Source organism: Salvelinus sp. IW2-2015, unplaced genomic scaffold (genome assembly GCF_002910315.2).
Source record: "Salvelinus sp. IW2-2015 unplaced genomic scaffold, ASM291031v2 Un_scaffold2004, whole genome shotgun sequence".
Taxonomy (NCBI): Eukaryota; Metazoa; Chordata; class Actinopteri; order Salmoniformes; family Salmonidae; genus Salvelinus; species Salvelinus sp. IW2-2015.
The window spans coordinates 112,820-132,044 of NW_019943354.1; the positions used below are offsets into that span (position 1 = coordinate 112,820).

A 19,225-nucleotide genomic window follows, 5' to 3' on the forward strand; every position below is an offset into this window, starting at 1 on the left:
TCTCTGAATCTCTCCCATCTTCTCTTCGACGTAGAACATCTTTGTCATGCCAAACATGGACGACCTGTGGCTGACCATCATGCACTCTGCCATGGACCCCCGCTCTTTTGGAACGCCCTCCACCTCCACAGCCGATACGACCCAGAGGGAAACGGAGCCCTCCGAAACAGAGGGGGGCGCCACTAGCGGCATKTGAAGGATTGTTTACAGTATTTGCCTGAAACGTGTGAATTAGAATGGGAGCCAGGGGGCCTTGTCGTAGTATAAGGCTTATCGGTGTATAAGGACATACAAAAAGACATCCGTTATTACCACATAGACATTCCAATAGCTCCATACCCAAGGGTCTTTTTTGTRACTGGCAGAACAGGATGACCTCATCAGATGAACTTTGACCTTTAACAAGCTCACTGACGGAACGAGACAGAGGTCAGTCAACCAACCAGGAAGGACAAACACTAAAAAATAAAAACTGTCACTTGCTGCTCTGTTTTTAAAAAATCTGTGTAGGATGAACAGACTTAGAAAAGTAGATTTTTCTCAGAATGGCACAAATGTAACAGTGATACAACCTTTGACAGGGGCAGGTTAGACGCTAGGGGTATAGGTGGAGCGGTGTGGAGAGTTTTTGTGCGTTATAAGGTTACACAGTGTCCTATGAACACATGGTTATTTCACATTCACCGTTCACCTTACGTCCTAGATAGACAACTTTTGTTTGGGGACCCAAATCAAGAGAGAGAATGAGGTGAAAAGAAATGGTTGAATGAGACATGCCACCGCTAGATTATACTTTTGTTATTGTACGGGTGTGTGCAAGAGAGTGCATGTGTGTGTGAAGCCTGACACTAGAAGCAGGAGTGCATACTTTTGACAATGTCACATTGGCATCAAATGCACCCTATGCTTTGTCCAGGTGAACACTAACAGTATATACACATATATTGTGTTGTGACCCCACATCTCTTACTGCTCGGGATAGAAGTTCCCCTTTACCACAGGCCTAGAATCAGATTACCCCAAATCCTAACCATTTCGGGGATGAGAACATGTCTGGCCCTATAGCAGTGGTAAGGGGGAAAGTTCCCCTCTTAACTGTACACCACACCTCTTTATATGCAAATGATCACTGTGTCCGTATCTGTATGGAAGCAGCTATATGAAGCCCCTCCCCTCAATTTTCTCTGGAAGCCAATGCTATAGGGTTAGCCGTCATTACCTAGGCAACACGTGTCTTTAATTCACTAATGCCTATGCAAATTCCTTGCTAACTATGGACATGAGGTGAGCAATGAGAAAATAGTATATATATATATATATATATATATATAATCTTGTAAAGATGTGTATTTCTGAAAAGATGTACATAATGGGCCTAACACTTTTGTTGAATGTATGTATGGCTACATTGACATTGGACTGTTTTATTGTTTGTTGTATGGAAACTATTCCTAACCAATCACATGGWTTATGCTGATTGGGGTATGCCAAGTATTGCACAACTAAAACAGAAGTTTTGATTTATGTTTTCCTTGTAAACACTATTAATGAAATAGTATCTACAGACATGTATTGCATATTTGCAGTGCTATTGTGTTATGCTCTCTCTAGCATGTACAATACCCATGGCACATGTTGAGACCATTCCTGTCGTACTCGGCACAACTTAGGTTTTCATGTATTCTTTTTTTCAAATGATGTAGGAAGTGTTATGTATTTTTTTTAATTTAAAAAAAAATGTTTTTTCAAATGGCCATCATCAACAGTTGCCAATGCTTGGAAATGAGCCCCCTTGCCAGACGTGCTAAATGACACTTGGTAGAGTCAAACAAAATGATGCAGTGTGCCCTTTGCCAAAACCATCATTAATATTAAAATAAACGGTTAACTGTCTCAAATCATCACTATTGAAGTCTGAATCACCTTCTATACTCTACTGTTATGTTTTCTTCATTTTGAAGTAAAGTTTTAAATGCACAGTTTTAGCATTGGATTTGTTTACATGAATTCCTATTTGTGTTTCGTTTCGTTCCATTTATTTGTCAGGARGCTAAAACACTGTTGTAGAATGTCCTTGATGAAGGAATATCCTTTTTAACTTTCCTTTTACTTCTAATTGGTTTCTTGTTTAATTTTCGTTTTATTGATCGTTCAGTTGGTAATATTATTATTGGAACCCTTGATAAAGATGAGCCAAAAATACTAAAATAAATGATACAAATACTGCGCCATATTGCATGTAATTTTATGTTGAAAATGCGATTATTGTATATTAACACAATTGCTCAGAGAAAGAGATTTAGTTTAAAAAGTAATAAAACAATACTCAAAAAGATAGGCATCAAAGTTATTGGCACCCCTGTTTTCAGAACTCAAGCATCGTACCTTTGTGGGATAAGGACACTGAGCCTTTAAAGAAAAAGATTAGAGAACACAGTGGGAGGGATCTTGGACCGTTCATCCATACAGAATCTTTCCAGATCCTTGTTAAGGGGAGGGTGCTAAGACTATTGAAAACAGGGGTGCCAATAATTTTGACCCCTCTTTTTTTTAATGTTTTATTGTTAAGGAACATCTCGTTCTCTGAGCAATTTTATTAGTATAAAATAATAGAATTCCCCAGTTTTTTGGAGTGTGCAATATAGCTCAGTATTTGTATTTATTTTATATAGTATTTTTGCTCATCTTTATCAAGGGTGCCAATAATTATTACCTGAATGTAGGTCTAGTACCAGGTTGGAATTAGAAGTTTTTGTAACYCTTTGTCTGCTTTTCTGAAATACAATGACAGAATGATGATATGAATAGCTCATCAGATTTATATAATAAGAGTTGATGAGTCTGCAAATAGATGGATTATTTAGATTTTTAAGGACAAATTTGTTGAGCCTCATCCATGTCTACTCCTTGGCTGAAACTTGGTCTCTTAGTTGGGAGAGACCAAGTTTCCATAAAGGAAGTTCTTTAAAATAATGCCTTTTTATTTTTACAAATGTTGATTTAGCAGGCCTTGTTCTTTTCTGTTATCGATTTTGTACGACTGAATTGCAATGGTATTGTGGTACAAATMATAAAAAATATCAACTTGCTTTGCAATTATTTGCTCTTGATTGAAATAAAGATTTTTTTAATGAACCAATTTTTTGTCATATACTGAAGTTATTTTAATTGCCATGCATCTATATTTAAAATGTTCAAATTCCATTTCTGATAAGCCATGTACAGTACTGCAAAGCTTGAATAGTCCACACATTTCATTATTCAATAGGGGCGGCACTATCCAATGACTAGGCTCTACCCCTTATCCCTTCACGGAAGTTAATCGTTTCCTAGCAACGCCTGGCCGGCTGACAAACAGAGGTGAGTAGCTGTTTTTAGTTTGCAAATTCAATTTCGTATTTCGAGCTACAGGATTATTTGTTGTTGCTGAAGAGGTGATACAGCAGCCGTAAGGTTTAGGAACTTATGCATTCGAGAATATTTAAAACATWCTGGTATTTTAAGCTGTTAGGCAATCTAGCTAACGTTAGCGTTAATAGCATATTAACGGATAGGCACGCTAACTTCAAGACAAGTGGATAGCAGCATTCCACGAGAAATAATGCGCGTAGTAGGCATAGCCATCATAGGTATCTGTCTTATTTCATTTTTAAGCAAAGGTACAGTATGAGGGRCTAATGAATGATTGTCTTCAACTTCATAACGTTAGTGAATATTTAAATATTTGTGTCTACTCTGTCATGTCTTCCCAGGTGATGACAGGAGGCTTTGTCAGCCAACTTTTAAATTTGCATTATTGCTTCAATACATTATTTTCATTCTCTGACCTTTCTTTCAGTTCTGAAGAGATAACTCCTTAATAACTCAAGAAGCAGGTAAGGCTTTCAGTGAAAGGGTGTTAAAAGAGCAGGTGACATTATTTACATTTAACATTTACATTTAAGTCATTTAGCAGACGCTCTTATCCAGAGCGACTTACAAATTGGAACGTTCATACATATTCATCCTGGTCCCCCCGTGGGAAATGAACCCACAACCCTGGCGTTGCAAGCGCCATGCTCTACCAACTGAGCCACACGGGACCTGTGGCTCAGTTTAGCAGACACTCTTATCCAGAGCGACTTACAGGAGCAATTAGGGTTAAGTGCCTTGTTCAAGGGCACATCAACTAATTTTTCACCTAGTCGGCTGGGGGATTCAAACCAGCAACCTTTCGGTTACTGTCACCAAAGCTCTTAACCGCTAGGCTACCTGCCTACATGACTGCAATGAAATCCAATGTTGTTGTCACAAAGACAACCTTCTTGTAGTGCTGACAGAGTCAACCATCTTGGTTCCCACCGAGTCCAATGGAGGGTGGAGGAAGTGAGGGAGGAGGAGAAGAGGAGAGGAGGGGAACCCCGCCACAGGAGGAGGGGAGGTACGATAAACAGCCAGGTGGTGCTGACGAGGCAGCAGAGGACTCTGGGGTTACTGTGCTACCTGTGCAGGAGGTTTGTGAAAGATACTACTCTACAGTACAGGATACGTTTTTTCACACGTTTCTCAAGTTAGGATTTGTGACTCTCGTGATATTGTATCATCTGCGTTTTATTTGTAATCATTCAAAATCYTGAAATTATTCCCAAAAGACGATATAGACATGATTTAGGCAATGGTCCAATGCACATAATTAAATATAACACTTTATTATTTGTATTGTAACTTTATGGGTCAAAAAGTGACTTCCTGAGTGTCCTCCTGTCTGTCCTCCATGCAGGGTGGATCAGCAGAGCAGTCAGACAGAGAGCAGGCTGAGGCGGGGGCTGGTTACCCAGTGTCACAGTCAGGAAACAGGGGTACAGGCGCAGCCAACCCCGCCAGCAACTCAGGTCAGCTGGGTTTCAATAAGAGGGAGGGATAGAACAATGGTGGACATTTTTAACTGATTTCTATCCCCTTTGTAATTGACTCGGGCACTGTGACTTGTCAAGCACGGTATCTGTTGAGGAGTGATCATGAAACATTGTTTTTTTGGGGTGCCAGATAACGGAACGATGCCCTTGCCGCCTCACCCCTCATTGCACCTCTCAGTCCGCCTCTCTGACAGCGATGGGGACGGGTTACGCAGGGCGGCGGAAGAGAGCGATGAGGAAGATGAGCTAATCGTGCTGGACCCTGAACACGTAAAGCAGTTTTCCCGCTTAACATCASTGCTAACATGGTTTTAAATAACTTAAGGTTTAAACCCCGTTATGGTTATCAGATGAACGTCTTACTGTGGTTTCTCCTATCTGCCTGCAGCCGCTGATGAGAAGGTTCCAGACTGCACTGAAGAACCACCTCCATAAGCAACTGGAGAGACTCAACATGGATTTGCGCGAGAAGGTACAGGAGCTCTCTTCTTCTGAAGCAAAGTCTCTTCATCCTTTACAATGGTACACAATCAAATCAACATGGACATCCACTTTACAGTATACATGCAGTACGATTCATACCATTCGTAGGTCCCCTTTTTGAAGTCACTCCTTTTTCCCAGGAGAGGGCGCCCTTGACTTGTTTTGGCTCAATCTCGAAACGTGACCCTGTGCTTTCGTTTCAAAAAACAGAATAAGCTAATCGGCAACTAGAAATGATCTATAAGCGACAACAATTGATTCACAAGGATTAATCACTATTGTTATAACATTAAAAAAAACATCCACTGGCCTTGCAGTGCATTTCTAATGCATTTGCCCTATGCAATTCTGACCCCAACCTATGATCTCTTTCCCTCCCCTCCTCCACCCATCTCCCTAGATGGCCATAGAGAGGTCTGAGAGCGACCACCGAGAGGAGCTGGGCGTGGAGCTGTACGGCATACAGCAGGAGCTGGCCAGACTCCAGGCCTGTCTGGAGGGCCGTCACGAGACCAACGCGCAGGCGGCCGCCCAGCGCAGACAGGCCCAGGATCAGCTGGAGGGGGTCCGAAGCCAGTACCGCACCACAGCCAGCCAGGCRGGCAAGCAGAGGTCACACGGTGAGACCCATGAAGATACACAGTTAGTATGTCTTTTTAAATTCTGTGCTGAGACCACTCASTGACTTGATGGGGACAGACACTATACAAGGATTGTATTAATACTTAACAACTGTTCAGGAAACATAGACACATTGACTCATCAACTGTCATAAAGCACAAGTTTCTGTGAACGTAGGGTGTTGTCACTTTGTTACAGATGTAGGATCTTCATTTGATCACTCTTTTGTTGTCTGCGCCACAGGAAATGCAGATAAGCTTTGGGATTTACATCAATTCACTGAAAACCCACACTAACACCAACACAATTGCACTTTTCAGGTAACCTACTTTTGGCCAGCTAATAGCTTAACCACCGATCAAGCAACATTATGCGCTTATTTTGCTGTGACAATATAGGTCAAATTAAGATCCTATATCTGTACTATGGCTCGGGCCAGGAGTTTTTCTTGACCTAATCAAGGGAAAAAATCAGGATCCTAGCCTAGTTATAATAGTCCATAACGATATAAAGGTTTTCCTGGTCAGGTGACATAGTCAGGAAAAACTCCTGTCCCTAACTACGTCTATCACCTCCTTCCTCAGTGTCCCAGCTGCAGAGTGAGGTAGAGAACCTGGCACTGCGTCTGTTCTACATGCAGGAGGTCAACTCCGACCTGCGCTCTGACATCACGGCCATGAAGAACGCCTCGCGCAAGGCCTACTCCGAGAAGACCCAGGCAGAGGAGCAGAAACACAAACAGGTCAGGACACACGCCTTCCTTCTTTTACAACTGATTCAAGATCAGCTGATTGGCATGATAGTTCTAATGTTAACCGTGCTGAGCCAAACCTCAAAACTGGTCCTGGACCAGTTGCTAAGGGTCTAGAAATAGAATTTCAAATAATTCTTATTGCTGTGGCTAAATCTTCTCAGGCAGTGTATTATAGGTGATTCCCTATATGACCCGTCTCTCTCTCTCTTTCTCTACCTCCCTCCCCCTCTACCCCCTCTCTCTCTCTACCCCCCCCCTCTCTCTCTACCCCCTCTCACTCTCTACCCCCCCCCCCCCCCTCTCGCTCAGGACTTGTATGTGGAGCGGTTGACCAAACACATGGAGCGGCTGACGGAGCAGATAGCTCTGTATGAAGTCCAGACCATCGCCCAGTCGAGGAGACCCAGGCAGCCAAGGAGGCCCTCTCTGAGGTACACTACTGTCCACTCCAGGTTGGGTACAGGCTTTTGATCCAGCCAATCAGTATGACACCTGATTCAAGTATTTAAATAAAAGAAATGTGTTACTGCTTAGGCTGAGACAAAAGCTGTACACACAGAAGGAATGGGGAATGGTGGTGAACGGTGGTGCCTTTTGCCTGTGTGTCTCTCGATACAGGCCCAGATGGAGATGGACTCTTTGGGGATGGAGAGGAGGCAGCTGCTGCAGCAGTGGAACAGCAGCCTGGTGGGCCATGAGGAGACGAGACGACGCCTACACCGCCATGCTGGAGGCTCTACGGTGAGGACACGTAAACGCCTAGCACTGTGTAGAGTCTACACACATCACAGGAGGCTGCTGAGGGGAGGACGGCTCATAGTAACGGCTGGAATGGAGTGAATGGAATGGTATCAAACACATTCCGTTCCCAGCCGTTACTATGAGCCGTCCTCCCCAATTAAGATGCCACCAGCTGCCTGTGACACACACACACCTCACCAAACAGTGTAGAACAGCAGCCTGGCGGGCATGACGAGACGAGGCCTACACCGCCATGCTAGACGCTCTACAGCGGGAGAGAATATGGCAACCCTATTCCCTATCTGATGCACTACTTTTGGCAAGATGTACATTGGCCACTGTCCAATGTCTATTTACAATACAATTTGTATTTGCTGTACATCAGTCCTGCTGGTCTGCTCTGGTCAAACGTTCTCCTTGAGACTGGACATGCTGTACACCTGTGTGATGCCACCGTGTACACGTCTGTCAATCTCCCTCCCTCTCCCTGCCTCCATGCAGCACGGCCACCCACCAGGTCCGCTCTTTAGACACCGAGATCGAGGGCTTCAAGAAGTCCATCACGCGGGAGGGGGAGCGCAATGAGCTGCTGACAGTACTACTGAACCGGACCCAGCTGGACAGCGCCACCTCCAGGAAGCTGATCTCCCACAGCCACAGCCAGCAGGAGGCGCTGCAGGTCCAGTACAGCATCTACGCGAGGACCCTGCAGGAGACCGAGCAGACACTGCAGCGCGTCAACACAGTGAGTGGATGAATTGGTTTTATTTGACACATTTGAAATGCYTATAGGTTGCTTTAACCAAGTGGAATCAACAATGCACACATCGAAATGAATCATCAAGGATAAAAACTCAAGGAAGTCAAAAGACTTGCGTTTATTGTGGTTTGTTTCTTCGATTTCTTTCTCAAAAGTCAGCAGTTGATTTGTTCTTGGTGTGTCTTCTGTTCTTTCCCTATGCAGGCTCCTCTGAATGCAATATCCGCTCAATATGAAGTGACTGAGGGTTGTATTGTTGTTGTCGTGACTCATGTAAGTGGATGATAGTACGAGGAAACACTTCTAACCTCTGTCCCCCTCCCTCCCATCTCCCTACCTCTCTTCTCCCCCCTCCCCCTCTCCAGGAGTGTGGGGTGCGCCAGATGGAGGTGTCCTCCCTGAGGAAGCAGACGGAGAAGGAGTGGGTGCGGCGCATCGAGCTGGAGGACCGCATCATGTCCAAGATGCAGGAGCATCTCACCCACGACAAGGCCACCAAGTACTCCCGACGCCTCACCGACAAGATGGCCGCCCACAAGAGGGAGAAGGTGAGAGGGTTGGTCGCCGTATTTTTGGGGATCCTGAGTGGCGCAGCGGTCTAAGGCACTACATCGCAGTGCTAGAGGCGTCACTACAGACCCGGGTTCGATCCCGGGCTGTATCACAACCGGCCGTGATTGGGAGTCCCATAGGTCGGTGCACAATTGGCCCAGCGTCGTCCATGTTAGGGGAGGGTTTTGCCGGGGTAGGCCGTCATTGTAAATAAGAATTTGTTCTTACCTGACTTGCCTAGTTAATTTWAAAAAAATGTGGGGCTCACATAAGTTTATTTCGGGAGTTTTCAAGTAATTCATAATATTACAACAACTATTTAGCAGTGTATTGTCAATCATATTGTGGAGATGTGTTAGGAATGGGATACTTTGTAGAATTACCGTACAGAAGGAGTTTCATCTGGTTGTTATTTAATATGAACATTGGTATAACTTGAGCTAGTCAATTGAAAACCACAACAACCGCAATGCTACATATGAAACGTTGTTAGCGCAATGTATCTCTGTGTTCAAACCAATCTCTGTGTGTGCGTCTCTCTCTCCTCACCCTACCAGGAGACCCAGCTGTCCCGGCTAGAGAACGAAATGGCAGCGGTGACGCTGGAGAGCAGTGACGTCACCCTGCGTCTGGAGGGTCTGGCCCGCACCCTCGCCTCGCTGGAGACGGAGATGAGCCGCCGCAACGAACTGCTCGGCGCCAGCGAGGCCAGGATCACCAAGCGCGTCACCGTCATCGAGCGCAAGCAGGCCACCATCAACGTTTACAACAAGAAGATTGAGCAGCTCATCGCCAGCACTGGGGTGAGAGTTAACTTACAACCAAGCACTGACCAGTAACCAACTGAACATTTTGGGTTTATTTCCCTAAGAATAAAGGACTATAGGTACTGAATCTAAAATAGGTGGCACCTACAGATCTAGAATGGTATTCTATTTCTATGTTAGCACCATCCTCTACAATAAGACTGGAGCTAGAATGGATTTGAAACGTTTCAGCTTTGGAAAAAATGCACATTTTCCTGACTTTCTATGTTGTCTTGATCGCATCCCTACGTACGTCAACAGCACGAGGACCTGGGCCCGTTGGAGATCCAGGCCAGTACTCTGACCAAGCAGCTGGAGGGGGTGGGAGGAGAGATCAAGGAGCAGCAGCAGCTCTGGCTGCGGCAGCAGGGGGAACTAGTGAGACTGACCCAGGAGAAACAGGCCCGGAGCGCCGCCCTGCTCACACTGCAGACCCAATTCACCATCCTACAGCAGAGGAAAGTCCGCACCGAGAGTACGGTAACACACACGGGCGCGCACACACACACTGACCATGGAGAAATGGGCCCGGAGCACCGCCCTGCTACACTAGTGTCATACACCTACCGGTACCCAAACACATGGGCTTACAAAACACTACAGAATAAAATAACATTTTACAAATTATGAGCATAGAATAATCATGGCCAGTACAYCTACCATCTAGCCCCACTACACAAATAGTACATGTACCCTTCTCCTCCAGGCATTGTGAACGAACTGAGCAATTTCAAACACGCCCTGTCTGAAACAAAATTCAAGACACTTCACCATTTTTGGGGTCTTTGTGACCCTACCCTAACAAACACACGCTAGCCCATGGACTCCCCACCTCTCCGCTGCCTCCCGTCCAGGTGAGATACAACAGGAGCAGCGTGAGCAGGCCGAGCTGGAGAGACACATGAAGGAGCTGATGGCGGACATGTTGAAGCTCAACTCCCTGCTGAGTGAGAACAGGCATCTCCACCAGGCCCTGGAGCAGGGCAACGTCGTCATGGAGACTGACTTCCTGCACAGACTCAAGGTCAGACTGGTGACCGGGGGCGGGGGGTGTTCATGGTGGGGGCTGTTTCTGGTGTTCATCAGTCCCTCAGTCAAATACACACGCATACAAAGTTTCAGTCCTCAACCACTGCATTCTATATTGCCCTACAAAAGCAAAACTTTTTTTTTACTACAAAATCTGACTTCAAAGTCTTTTTCTGTCTAGACAGAAAGCACTTTCTGATACTCCATGATAGATTTTGATCAACAGTCTTATTCCTGRGTCAGGAAACTAAATACCACATTAATCAGATATACCTGGCCATTACAACAGATCAAAGGCTCTTTACCAAATCAAAGGGCAGTACGCGTGACATACTGTATATAGACTTAAATATGACGTATAGAAATGCCMCCACACCATTGTACTTCATGTAAAACAGTGTGTTCCTGTAATGTTGTGTGTTCAGGAGGCAGAGAGAGACTCCATTGAGATGCAGATGAAGCTAGAGAGGATCCAGGAGGAGAAYGACAGGCTGTTCAACAGTCTGGTGGAGTCRGAGTGAGTCAAACAGTAGCAAGTAGTCTGGTCTAGAAACATGAGCCTCTGTCTGTCTGTATCTTGTCCTCGTGCGAGTGTACGTGTGTGTGTYTTTCACATGTTTGTGTTATGTGTGTGTGTGTTTTTGTTTAGTTCACCCGTGCTTCTGCATCTGCGTTGTTTGGGGTTTTAGGCTGGGTTTCTGTACAGCACTTTGTGACAACGGCTGGTGTGAAAAAGCATTTAGAAATCCATTTGATTGATGTTTATCTGTGTGCGTGCATTTCAGGCGTCAGATCATGCTGTGGGAGAAGAAGACCCAGCTGGTGAAAGAGACCAGGTCGGCTGTGGACTCTGAGGTGGGCCAGGGAGACATCCGCACCATGAGGGCTGAGATCCACCGGATGGAGGTAACATCACACACACACACTGGAGAAACCAAGTGCAACTCTCACATCACACAATCTTTCCCTCCTATTGTAGATCGATACACTCTTTTTCCATATAGAAAACGACAACATTTTGTTGCTGCCTTGTACGAAATGTACTATACAAATCATGTTTGATTTGATTCCTTAGCGCACTAAATGTGTAATCGTTAGGACACCWCACATACTCATGCACCTGTTTCACCCCCTCCAATGCTTTCACTGGGTAATGAATCAATGCTGTGTGCTGGGAGTAAGAATCAAGTGTCAAGTGTCAATGTGGGTGTGTCCCTACAGGTGAGATACGGTCAGCTGATGAAGCAGCAGGAGCGCCTACTGAGGGAGATGGAGGGAGTGGTGGCTCGCAGGGAGACTATCGTGATGCGCAGTGAGACCCAGGCACGCACCGACCGCAAGCAGCCCACTCACACCGACTTCCACGGCATCCTGCAGGGCCTGCGTCGGAAGATACTGGACACACAGAAGGTGGGGGTGTGGGTGTGTGGAAGTGGGTGTGTCGGTCGTTGGGTCAGTTGGTGTGTTGGTGGGTGTGCGTTCCTGTGTGTATGTACAGTACGTACAGTACCAGTCAAAAGTTTGGACACCTACTCATTCATGATTTTTCTTTATTTTTACTATTTTCTACATTGTAGAATAATAGTGAAGACATCAAAACTATGAAATAACACATATGGAATCATGTAGTAACCAATAAAGTGTTAAACAAATMTAAATATATTTTATTTTTGAGATTCTTCAAAGTAGCCACCCTTTGCCTTGATGACAGCTTTGCACACGCTTGACATTCTCTCAACCAGCTTCATGAGGTAGTCACCTGGAATGCATTTCAATTAACAGGTGTGCCTTGTTAAAAGTTCATTTGTGGAATTTCTTTCCTTAATGCGTTTGAGCCAATCAGTTGTGTTCTGACAAGGTAGGGGTGGAATACAGAATAAAGTCCTATTTGGTAAAAGACCAAGTCCATATTATGGCAAGAACAGCTCAAATAAGCAAAGAGAAACGACAGTCCATCATTACTTTAAGACATGAAGGTCAGTCAATCCAGAAAAGTTTATTCAACTGCAGTCGCAAAAACCACGAAAAGCATTAAACATGTATGGCAATTTAGCTAGCTTGCTTGCACTTGCTAGCTAACGTTAATTTGTCCTATTTAGCTAGCTTGCTGTTGCTAGCTAATTTGTCCTGGAATATAAACATTGAGTTGTTATTTTACCTGAAATGCACAAGGACCTCTACTCCGACAATTAATCCACACATAAAACGGCCAACCGAATCGTTTCTAGTCATCTCTCCTCCTTCCAGGCTTTTGCATCTTTGAACTTATATGGTGATCGCATCTAAACTTTCATTGTATTACCACGAAAACCGCCAACAAAGTTCGTCTTTCAATCACCCACGTGGGTATAACCAATGAGGAGATGGCACGTGGGTATCTGCTTCCATAAACCAATGAGGAGATGACTTTAAGCGCAATCTGCGTCAGAAATAGGAACGACTTCTATTTTAGCCCTTGGCGTCGCAGACGCTCGCGAGCAGTGTAGGTGCAATAATTGAATAACATGGATTTCTAAATTTATTTTGCAACGCTCGCGCACGCGACGTGTCCGGTCTGGTCAGCATGTTAGKGTTACCAGCCTCAGAAATTGCAGCCCAAATAAATGCTTCACATAGTTCAAGTAACAGACACATCTCAACATCAACTGTTCAGAGGAGACTGTGTGAATCAGCCCTTCATGACAAAGAAACCACTACTAAAGGACACCAATAATAAGAAGAGACTTGCTTGGGCCAAGAAACACAAGCAATGGACATTAGACCGGTGGAAATCTGGTCTGATCAGTTCAAATTTGAGATTTAGGGTTCCAACCGCTGTGTCTTTGTGAGACGCAGAGTAGGTGAACGGGTGATCTCTGCATGTGTGGTTCCCACCGTGAAGCATGGAGGAGGAGGTGTGATGGTGTGGGTGTGCTTTGCTGGTGACACTGTCTGTGATTTACAATATACGTATACTGTAGTAAACATGGGAAAGTGCCTAATTCCTTACATAAGGGAGAGCAGGCCATGTCTGTACTATAGAATGCGGTGCATGTGGGAGACCGGGTTTCAAATCCCCGTTGGGGAGGAAGGAGTAGGCTGTTCTTGTAAATAAGAATTTGTTCTTAACTGATTCCATATGTGTTATTTCATAGTTGTGATGTCTTCACTATTATTCTACAATGTGGAAAATAGTAAAATAAAGAAAAACCCTTGAATGAGTAGGTGTGTCCAAACTTTTGACTGGTACTGTATATGCTTAATGTGTGTGTGTGCGTGTGTGTGTGTGTGTGTGTGTGTGTGTGTGTGTGTGTGGGTGTGTGTGTGTGTGTGTGTGTGTGTGTGTGTGTGTGTGTTGTGTGTGTCCCCTAACAGCAAGCTGAGGAGTGTGACAGGGTCCTCAGGGAGCTGCAGCAGGGCCAGGCCAGTCTGAGCAGCAGTCTGAGGGACAAACAGCTGCAGCTGGGAGAGCTCCACAGTGCCAGAACTGTCCTCACCTCAGACATTCAAAGTCTGCAGGACACCAAGGAGAGGGTACCCGATGTAGACACATTCACTCTCAACATTATTCCTGCCCAATGTATTGTTATCCATAGTTGAGAAGTGGTTTGCACTGTGCATAGCTATTTGAATATCTCTTTTCATCGCATGTCTTTTTTAATCCCTTATCCATCCTTCTTTTCCTTTCTRGGTCTGGTTCTCTCGCTCGTTCTCTTTCTGTCTCACACCTAATCTCTCTCTCTATCCTTCCTTTCTCCCTTCCTCTCTCTCTCTCTCTCTCTCTCTCTCCCTGTAGAACCTGGCCCGTCTGGTCTCCCTCCAGGGCCGGGCCAAGCAGCTCCAAGCGGTGCGTGAGGGCCGCTACAGCGCCCTGTCCACCAGCGAAGCCTTGGAGCCTGCGTTGCAGCGGCAGGAGGAGCGTCTGCACGCTGTGACCACCATCCTGCACTGCGTCCAGCAGGAGTTTCCCCAGCACCAGGGGGCGCTACGACGCCTCTCCCTAGCCCTGGCCGCGCGCCTGCAGACGCCGATTGGTCAGGAGACCCACAGACTATTACATGACTGAAAACCCCCATCATAGGATTACCCACAGAGTAGATTGGAGATAGAGATCCATCATAGTTGAAGGGTATTACTGCTCTATGGTGTTCTATGTTACTCTGGCTGTTAGGATTAGGGAGCTGGACTTGGGGTGGAAGCTCTCCCCCTGGCCATGTTTGGGCAATTTTGGTTTTCAGAATATTTCTGTTTATTTTGTTTCAGTTTATTTTCAGTTGATAGAATGAAGAGTTGATTTAATATACAGTATACACGGATATCCTACCAGCGTGTGAAAATATTATTGTCCATGGATAAACTGAAGATACACATATATAAACAATAAAAGCAACATTTGCAATTCTTTCTTTAGTTAATATCCACAAACTAGCTAAATCTTAAGTATGGAATCACTAAAGCCAGCCTGTGAATGATCATATGTCATAATAACAGAGAAACATCATACAATGCCATTAAGCATCACTTAACATAAATCAAAGGTTCTGTCCATCAATGTCAAATATCAGATAATATTGGATAATAATCAGTCAGTTGGCTGGTTCCCCCACCCAATAAGCAGTCGCTGACATCATAGTCAGGAAGTTGTCCCAGATGGTTGTCACGGATCGCTAGAAGTGGTGGGTGTGGAGTCAGGCGCAGAGAGCAGTGCTTTCAATGAATACATTTTATTCAGCTGGGTCCAGCCAACAACCAGGCAAAATGACCAATAAACCGATAAGTCCCTCAACCAGGGAAAATAACGGACAGCAAACARGTAAGAGCAAAACAATAATACACCACTGACAAAGGATAAGCCCGCACAACAGAAGGCGGGACCTGGGAGTTTAAATAGCCCCTAATTAACCACAAATAAGATACAGGTGAAAACAATCAAGACAAAACCAACAGAAAAGAAAAAGGAATCGGTGGCAGCTAGTAGAACGGTGACGACGACCGCCGAGCGCCGCCCGAACAGGAAGAGGAGCCACCTTCGGTGGAAGTCGTGACAATGGTCCCCTCCAGGGTTTTCTTTGTGAATCAACACCAGGCCCCTTTGGAGTTGATTCTCTATTCACCTCTGGATGTCTAATCCATTTATATAACCAGATTATCACCCCTAATCTCATGCGTTCCTGAAGTGCCTTTTGTCACGGTTTGGGGCTCCTTCAAGGGAAGGGAATTCCCGAACTGTCAGTGATGATCTGGAACCAGGCCAGTCACCAATTACATTCCCCCTCTTTTCAACAGCTTTTGTTATTATATGTTTCACTGACGAATCAAAAAGTAGTTTGTGTACTTACTGTCATAGAAACCTTTGTTATAGGAATCTTTATTGTCAGTGATGGCTGTTATTTAGAGGCTTGGCCTCAATCTCTCAGATAGCTTTGCCAGTGGCTTTGTTTGCCTGTTACATGCCCGGTTAGGTACTATTATAATACACACAGTGAATTTAATTGAAAGGGTGAGGCCTGGCCAGGTTACACATCAGTGAGGCCATAGTCCTTCAGTTGGTACAGATCAATATCAGCTGGTGGATCATCCACTAACCTGTTATGTTCCGTCCTAGTATGCGTCTCAATAGTCTATAAAGGCTTCCTTTCCTCGCATCCTCTCGCTCATCTGCTCTGATCTAAGGATACATGATAGGTGAAAGCATATAGTGGATGCCTACTAGGAATTTGCTTTCAAATCAGTGAATTACAGTTTTACAGCACAAGCACAGGAAATGTATTATTTTGATTGAATTCCTTTCAGTAACACTTTACTTAAAGCACCCAGMTATAATTCTTTATAACTTTTTATAATTATGTATAACCCTTTATAATGTAATTTAACAAGGATTATAATGTGTTTGTGTATGACCTGTATTCGAAGGCCTATAGCTGCACGTGCAATGTGGTCTTACAGGTATTGTCAACATAAGTACTTGGAGAGGTGTACATTAAGGCAGCCCAATTCTGATCTTTTTTTCCTCTAGTTGGTCTTTTGAACAATCCCATCAGATCTTTTCACATCAGATCTTTTTCAGAGCTGATCTGATTGGTCAAAAGACCAATTAGGGGGAAAAAATATATACATTTGGCTGCCTGTGTAAATGCAGCCTTCGGACACATACCGAATTGTACATATTTTTTAAATATGTAGTTGGTATGTTCTGCACTTCCACTGTCACACCAAATGACTGTARACCAGTCTAGTCAGTCTCATATATGGGCATCTGTCGGTGTTGATTGAGAAATCAGTCACAGGGAGGTGGATTCATATTGTTTCTCATAACTTAAACTTGAGAGAACTGCTTGTTGTTGATGGTTTCATTGGTTGTTACAAAAACATCCTCGTTCCATTGGTCTTTGTACTACTACACCCATGTATAGCACACAAKGTGTCTAGGTTACTTTACCTAAAAACCTTTCATAATTCAAAGCAGCTCCAAGTAAATACCCTACATAGGCCGTAAGGAAGTAACTCAATGGAATGAATGTGGTTTTGGAGGGGCAACCACTGATGTGTCATCTCAGTGACCGTTTATTTTCCAGTTAAGTTCTGACATCATTGCAAATGTCATATTTAAATAGCAACCAGGATTCCACATTATTCAAATATATTTGGCATGTGGCATCACATGAGCTAAAAATGGATACACTCTACAGTACCAGTCAAAGTTTGGACACACCTATTCATTCAAGGGTTTTTCTTTATTTTTACTATTTTCTACGTTGTAGAATAATAGTGAAGACATCAAAACTATGAAATAACAAATATGGAATCATGTAGTAACCAAAAAAGTGTTAAACAAATAAAAATATATTTGAGATTAGTCAAAGTAGCCACCCTTTGCCTTGAAGACAGCTTTGCACACGCTTGGCATTCTCTCAACCAGCTTCACCTGGAATGCTTTTCCAACAGTCTTGAAGGAGTTCCCACATATGCTGAGCAAGGCTGCAGGGCCAGATGGATTACCAGGATGTGTACTCTGAACATGCGCTGACCAACTGGCAAGTGTCTTCACTGACATTTTCAACCTCTCCCTGTCTGAGTCTGTAATACCAACATGTTTCAAGCAGACCACCATAGTCCCTGTGCCCAAGAACACTAAGGTAACCTGCCTAAATGACTACCGAACCGTAGCACATACGTCTGTAGTCATGCAGTGCTTTGAAAGGCTGGTCATGGCTCACATCAACACCATTATCCCAGAAACCCTAGACCCACTCCAATTTGCATACCGCCCCAACAGATCCACAGATGATGCAATCTATATTGCACTCCACACTGCACTTTCCCACCTGGACAAAAGGAACACCTATATGAGAATGCTATTCATTGACTATAGCTCAGAGTTCAACACCATAGTGCCCTCAAAGCTCATAACTAAGCTAAGGACCCTGGGACTAAACACCTCCCTCTGCAACTGGAACCTAGACTTCCTGACGGGCCGCCCCCAGGTGGTAAGGGTAGGTACCAACACATGCACCACGCTGATCTTCAACAAGGGGGTCCCTCAGAGGTGCCTACTCAGTCCCCTCCTGTACTCCCTGTTCACTCATGACTGTACGGCCAGGCACGACTCCAACACCATCATTCAATTTGCTGATGACACAACAGTGGTAGGCCTGATCACAGACAACGATGAGACAGCCTATAGGGAGGCGGTCAGAGACCTGGCCATGTGGTGCCAGGACAACAACCTCTCCCTCAACGTGATCAAGACAAAGGAGATGATTGTGGACTACAGGAAAAAGAGGACCAAGCACGCCCCCATTCTCATCGACGGGGCTGTAGTGGAGTAGGTTGAGAGCTTCAAGTTCCTTGGTGTCTACATCACCAACAAACTGGTCCAAGCACACCAAGATAGTACAACAAAACCTATTCCCCCTCAGGAGACGGAAAAGATTTGGCATGGGTCCTCAGATCCTCAAAAGGTTCTACAGCTGCACCATCGAGAGCATCCTGCCTGGTTGCATCACTGCCTGGTATGCCAACTGCTCGGCCTCCATCCGCAAGGCAGGACAGAGGGTAGTGAGAACAGCTCAGTACATCACTCGGGCCAAGCTTCCTGCCGTCCAGGACCTCTATACCTCTATACCACCTGAACATCTAATCAAATGGCTACCCAGACTATTTGCATTGCACCCTTTCCTGTGGCGGTCCCCATGAGAGCCAGTTTCATCATAGCGCTTGATGGTTTTTCCGACTGCACTTAAAGAAACTCTAGAAATGTCCTAGAAATGTTCCGTATTGACTGACCTTCCTATCTTAAAGTAATTATGGACTATAATTTCTCCTTGCTTCTTTGAGCTGTTCTTGCCATAATATGGACTTGGTCTTTTACCAAATAGGGCTATCTTCTGTATACCACCCCTACCTTGTCACAACACAACTGATTGGCTCAAACACATTAAGAAGGAAAGAAATTCRACAAATTAACTTAACAAGGCACAACTGTTAATTGAAATGCATTCCAGGTGACTACGTCATGAAGCTGGATGAGAGAATGCCAAGCGTGTGCAAGGCAAATGGTGGCTACTATGAAGAATCTCAAATATTAAATATATTTTAATTTGTT

The 19,225-nt window shown here is 44.6% G+C and overlaps 2 protein-coding genes across 4 annotated transcripts in view; both read left to right on the forward strand.

Moving 5' to 3' along the window:
- Window positions 1–3,139, forward strand: part of LOC112072694 (testis-expressed protein 2) — a 62,238-nt gene extending 59,099 nt beyond the window's left edge. For all 3 annotated transcript variants that reach the window (XM_024140081.2, XM_024140080.2, XM_024140082.2), the window contains exon 13: window positions 35–3,139. In XM_024140081.2, coding sequence (XP_023995849.1) covers window positions 35–196 — 162 coding nt within the window. In that variant the 3' untranslated portion in view covers window positions 197–3,139. The remainder of the gene's footprint in view (window positions 1–34) is intronic.
- An 837-nt stretch (window positions 3,140–3,976) lies between these two features.
- On the forward strand, window positions 3,977–15,021 carry ccdc40 (coiled-coil domain 40 molecular ruler complex subunit). The gene is given in 20 exon segments (XM_024140083.2): window positions 3,977–4,493; window positions 4,760–4,871; window positions 5,026–5,165; window positions 5,284–5,367; window positions 5,779–5,998; window positions 6,584–6,741; window positions 7,063–7,144; window positions 7,147–7,184; window positions 7,372–7,443; window positions 7,445–7,494; window positions 7,996–8,239; window positions 8,620–8,802; window positions 9,364–9,609; window positions 9,874–10,087; window positions 10,467–10,636; window positions 11,067–11,158; window positions 11,427–11,547; window positions 11,863–12,051; window positions 13,996–14,154; window positions 14,417–15,021. Coding segments are annotated over 20 exon segments (2,988 nt in total). The 5' UTR covers window positions 3,977–4,349; the 3' UTR covers window positions 14,687–15,021.
- The last annotated feature ends 4,204 nt before the right edge of the window (window positions 15,022–19,225 follow it).